This window comes from Trichomonas vaginalis, chromosome III (genome assembly GCF_026262505.1).
Source record: "Trichomonas vaginalis G3 chromosome III, whole genome shotgun sequence".
Taxonomy (NCBI): domain Eukaryota; phylum Parabasalia; order Trichomonadida; family Trichomonadidae; genus Trichomonas; species Trichomonas vaginalis.
The window spans coordinates 18895778-18902266 of NC_067205.1; the positions used below are offsets into that span (position 1 = coordinate 18895778).

Below are 6489 nucleotides of genomic sequence, written 5' to 3' on the forward strand. Positions count from 1 at the left end.
TCCAATGTGTCAATGATGATTTTTCCGGTCAATTTAAGGAATGAAATGAAATGACACTTGAATGAGATAGATAATGAATGGAAGAATGATAATAACTGCTTCTGTTCACTGTTTTGATTAAGAATAAAACAAATGGAATCAATGCAATTTGCATTCGTTTGTTAGACATAAATAATGGGGATTCAAAATGATTAGAACATAAATCAATAAAAGGGAATAATACAAATGCGATTCGTTGTCGAATACTATAACAAATCTCATCTAAGTTAGATAACAATCGAGCTAAAAAGCCTGCACAAAGTGCAAATGTGTCGGGATCACGACCGCCAAAACATTGTTGTGTCGACAACAAAAATTGTGATGTAAGTTTAGAATAAGGAGAATACATAGCGTTCGTTGATAATGGTTTCATGTTGTTAGTCATGTTGATCAAGAAGTGCTTAGAAAGAGATAATGGAGATAAGAAAATCCATTGAACTCGTGTAGCAGACATTGGATGTGCAATTATGGGTCTGACCTTAGATATAGTTCGAAGGAATGTGTAAACGAATCGTACGATTTCTTCATTTCCAAGATCTGAAAGATTATGGAAGAAGAAGAGTCCCAATGACTCTGTAATGGAATTGCAATCAATATCCTTAGTCAATAAGAAGCAAATCAAGTCAAGAAGTGAGTTGTTAATTGTAATTAAGTCTTGAGCTGTTGATTGAAGTTTGCCATCGGAGAAAACAATCTGCATAATGTCAAGAATAAGTGGTAAAGATGTTGAAAAGTCTGGAATGATTGTTGTTTCGATCTTTCCTTCAATGATTTCATGACAAAATGCTTTAATCGCTTCCGGATAGAATGTTGGGAAGTCATCACCAATTGTTTGTGGATCGAAATGATTGAACAACCACTTTCGAAGTGATGTTCTACCGCCATCGCCAAATGTGATCAATAATTGAACCAATGTTGGGAGAACTTTAGAATCGCGCTTCTTAATAATTCGGCAGAAAAGAGGGATGATGTAAAGATCAGCATATGACTCGTCAATTCCAGACAAACTTGGAATATCGAAATTATCAGTCAATGCGGTAGCCGTGTTTTGAGGAGGGAAGTAGAATGGAGGGATAGTGATCTGTAATGACAAACCTTCTGATTTCTTTGGAGTTTGCAGAGTTACGTTGGCATCTTTAGAAACTTTGCCTGCTTCTGAGAAAAGCTCGACTTCTACAGATGTATTGTTATTACCTGAGATGCAACTTAATGGAATAACTGCTGTATCGATCGCTTTCTCTTTGATCTTAGAATTTTCTTCAACATGATAAAATTGAATCAGGAAATGACACTTTAAGATGTTCTCTGTAGGGACGATCGGTATGAAATCTGGGAATGCGTGTTTTGGATTGCCATTGAACATCGGAGAAACATAAAAATCTGTAAGACCTGTGCAATTCTTGTTTATGATTATTTTGAGAGTCTATAATTTTTTGTAGTTTGGTTTCTCACATACGCAAGCTTTGAAGTAAACTTTTCCTGATTTAAGATTCAACGTAGTCCAAATATCGCGAATTGTGATGATTGGATAAAACATTTTGATACATACTTATAAGATTGAGTTAGCTGATTTGATATAATCTCCTATTAAATGTAAGCTCAATTTGATTCGTAAAGATTCACGCCTTATGAACATAAGTATCTTAACATTCTCTCTTTGCTTCGTTAATATAGATATTTTCATCATCTGAATAATAAAATTATTCCTTATGATCTAAGATAAACTCAATTTTTTTTTTTTCTTTGATCCGAATTCCACTTTTACGAGACGATATCGTAAATTCCTTTAAAATCTGAATCTGAATCTGAAAAATATTTATAAAAGCATTCTTCATTATGATTTCATTAATTTATAGATTGTAGTTTTCAATTATAACGGCGCCTTCAGAATTTTGATATAATCACGTATTTTAAATTTTTTGATGCTTCACCTACTATTTCATCATTCGTCATCGATCGAAGAAAATTATACACGGATACTGCATTCAATAAATCCGTCTCGGGGTATGCATAAACAAAAAATTAAATCAACAAATAAAATGAATGAAGCAAGAGATATCAGACAAATTGATGCTGTATTGCCTCCATATGTATCTGATGATGAATTAACTCTTCAATTTACAAACGATGAAGTAAAAACAATTCAAATTAGGGCTTGGTCTTCATATATAACAATTGCTGTATTCAGAAATGCAAATATGTTTATGCTCGAAAATGGAGAACCTTTGAAGCCTGTTTATTCATTAATAAATGAAAATGAACATGAATATGAAAAATCAATTTTTCTTAGAATAAAAGGTCGCCAGCCAAATTTAGTTCTTCAATATAATGGTATTTCAGAACGTTATTCATCTGATATGCATGTAAGTGTAGTTATCAATGTTAAAGATTTTACTTATGAATTGCCACAATTAACAAACTCACATTTAATAATTGCTTATGCAAATAAACCAACACATTATGTAAAAAGAATTAGTCAATCAAGTTATGGTTACTATCAAGGAAATCTATATTTTACTGATATCCATGAAAATTATGGGACTTGTGTTCATATTGATATGGAAAAAAGTGTTGAATATGAAATATCAGGAATATTTGATGTTGATGGTTGTCTTCCTGCATTTAAAGATGCTAAAAAAGTTGAAGTCATTTTTTCAGATGAACTAAAAACTTAAAATTGATTCAACACCGATAAAAGTCATTTGTATGACAAAATGCGAACAGATTGTTGTTATGTCAAATGTTGCAGGAATCAAACGCGAAGATAATTACACAGATGATTCATCGATTCTTTCATCAACAAATGGACCACAAAATATATTAGTTTTCTTCATAAAGAAATCATTTTGGTCTTCCAAATATAATTATTCAGTTAACACAATGTCTGGTCAACAATCAGCATATTATTTTGAGTCTTCTAATACAAATCAATATATTCTCTTCTTATTCACCGTTTTCAGTGAAAGTAAGATATTATATAGGACCACAAAGTAAGTCTAGGAGTCATATTTATTGTAAAAATAATAACAATGAATTATTACTATCAGAAGATTTAAAGGAATCAGAGATTTATTCATGTAGTCATACAAACTATATTAACATTTTATTAATTGACGGAAGGATCGAACTTTCTGATTTTAAATTTGATGATCCAAAGATATCAAATGAAGGCTATCCTCAGTATGATAATGGAAATTTGAAGCCATTATGGTTACCAAAAACACAAACATCGAATGAAACTTCAGGTACTGATAATCAGAAGAATGTTTCTAGTAATAAAGCTCCAGCAGGTGCAATTTCTGGAATCGTTATTGGTATTATTATTGAAATTGCAATATTTATTATTGCATTTATTGTTATCCGAAAATACAAATCATCAACAACAAATACTGATGTAGGTGAAGAAGTTTAAATTTTCTTATTGAATAAAAATTTACATTTGATTTTTCTATATGAACTTCTATAAAAAATATATTGTCTTACAGAAATCTCCAAATTTAAACCATTTACTATAGTTTGATCGTGCAAAACCTATATTCTTAATATAAATTCACTCCCATTTCACTTTATCAAGAATATTCTATTCAAAAGTTATTGCCATATTGTAATTCAACTCCGCTGTTTTGCTGATAATATAGAATGATTCAAACATTCAAAATTAGTACTTGAAATTAATTTTAATTTTGAATTATAGGAAGGAAGTTCAATATGGTGTTACCCCCTTTCATTTTTAAAATTTAATTCGGGAGTCTTTTTGCTCTAAACCAAGTTCAAATTAATTGCTTTTAGAAAACATGTTCATTGTGAAGAAGTTACAAATAGTATTTGGCGTCTTTATTATGAAGGAATTGATCCTCCTTCTTCAGTCATTACAGGTGAAGTTCAACAAGTCACTGCAACAGAAGACAAATGCTTTGCATACATCTGTAAATTTATCAACTTACAAGATAGAGCAGTTAAATTCGAAAATACAAATGATTACTCGATTTTACTTTGCGAAAACGTTTTTTCAAAAGGTCCAGGTACAGTATATATTGAAAATTCTAATAATACTGCCATTATTATTGATAAATTCTGTTCATTTGAAAGTAAATCTACTGTATATGGCCAATTTCTTCTTTTCAAAGGTAAAATCAACAGTACAATCCTCCAAGGATCAATTTGTAATGGAGGAAATAGTTTAGGAGCATGTATGATTTCCCAGCAATATGGTTTTGGATCACTTTCAAAAACAAACATTTCTAACTGTATTTCATATCAAAATGCAGGTTTTGAATATTGGCAAATTAAATCAACAGTAAATGTTTCATTTTGTAATTTTGAGAATTTAAACGCAACTGACGGATTGATTACTATGTTTTATAAATGTCCAGGAAGAATTGACCGATGTAATTATATAAATAATTCTCAAAATAATAAAAATTGTGGAATTGTTTATGTTTCATATAATAGACTTGATATTTTCGATTCATCTTTCCAAAACAATCCTCAGATTAACAAAGGAAAATTATTTGAAGCATTTGGTGGACAGATTTATATCTATCGATGTAGTATTGATTCTTATTCATCTTATGGATTTGTTGATACATCAGAAAAAGGAGAAGTTTCATTTAAGAATATATTAAAGTTCATTGATTTAAGTCCATGCGAAGGAAATCTTGAAATATTATTATTTGAACAAAAGAAAGAAAATAAAATTATTTCATTATGTCCATCAATGAATTTTCTTTTTGGTAAGTATCATATTTCTATTTTGTTCATTACTAAACGATAAAAATTAATAATTTTTCATATCTTCTGCATTTTTTAAACAAATAACGAGAAAAATATAGAAATAATAATGATATCAATTCGATCATAGTCAATGGTAACTTCATGTATAATGTTGTAAACCAAATAGAAATATTGTAAAAATTATTAAATTCTGTTTATAGTAGTCTTGGGAATTAATTCTAAATTAAAGGGATGATTTTGAAAGTCTGGCGTAGTTTGTATTTTAGAGATAAATCCAAAAATATCAATTCTTTCATAGGAGAAAAATATCTTCGGGTGTTAAGTTGTAAACTAAGGCAGTGATCTTTTAACACATTATAATAAACTTTAAAATATTAAAAAAAATATTATGTTTTTAATCATACTCATTTTCATATGCACAAAATGATGACATTGGATCAACAATACCTTCATAAACTGTTTGATCGTCAATCATATCAACTTCGAAGTCTTTGCAGAACTTGTTGATCATTTCTGTGCAATCATCCAGATCGGATTTGATTTTATCGATTTCGTCACCGGATTCAAATTCAATCAAAAGTTCGTTCACTGCTCTTCGATGTTGTTTAAGTGCTTTAACAAGACATTCGGAGAACTTAGAAACGTTTTCTTCAAGAAGTTCTGGATACTTTTGTTTGATAAAACTCAAACAGTCACGTGCACAGTTAGGATGTTGCAATGTTGTATAAAGCATTTCTTTGTATCGACAAAGATCTTTTCCGAAAATAACCATTGGTGAATCCTTGAATGCACCAATGGGCATAGAAAGATATGGATCGAAGTCTTTCACAAGTTGATCAAGAGATGTGAATGCTCGGTTCAATGTATTAACACATAATTCTTTAACACGAACTTCCTGGATCTCGATCTTCTTGATAGAAACACCTTGATGATAAAATGGTAATTTTTCTGATGTTTCGATGTAAAGAGTTTTAATAGGATTCTTCAGTTCTTCAGATGATTTCTGTGATTGTTTATTGATAGAAACAACTGATCGGAACTTATCCCATGAATGAGGAGCTTCATCACCTTCGATTTTATCATCCGATGGCTCTAATTGGATCAAACAAATACCATCACCTTTGCATTCCTCATGATGATCGCAATAATCTGTTGGACAAACAATTCCTTCGCGATTCTTCAGTTGTTGAACAAAATGGATTGTTTCCGTCTTCTTGCAGCAGTATATTCGTTGATCTTTCTTGCCGCCTTGTCTTCTTTCTACCATGAAGAATGACAATGGAATACTGACACCAACTGTGTTTCCTGTAGAAATACTAGACAAATAATTGGACAATTTAGAACAGATTTCTTTAGACCGGCCGTAATCGCGGTTCTGATAAAGAACACGTAATGCCATTGATGACAAACCACGTAATGTATAATATAACTGTGCTTCTTCGCATAACCAAACAGATGAATTCAAATATTCAATCAAAAGATTTTCATTAAAATCAGACAACAAAATTTCGGCATCGGCATTCCTGCATCAACTTTAACTTTAGTTTCGACTTGAACTGAAGGAATGAAGAAGAATTCTTGATATGTTCTAGATCGGCCGTAATCATAGACATTGTTTGCCGTTCCGATTGGTTGTGTCGTTGATAAATGGAAACCGGGTGGTTTAGGCAATCGTTCGTTCTTCTTTTTATTTTCGAGTTTTTCATGTTTAGAACG

At 30.9% G+C, this 6489-nt stretch overlaps 1 pseudogene across 1 annotated transcript; it reads left to right on the top strand.

The window, feature by feature from the left end:
• The first annotated feature begins 2243 nt into the window (after positions 1-2243).
• On the top strand, positions 2244-3148 carry TVAGG3_0727790 (annotated as a pseudogene). Its single transcript has one exon. A coding segment is annotated over exon 1 (905 nt).
• The last annotated feature ends 3341 nt before the right edge of the window (positions 3149-6489 follow it).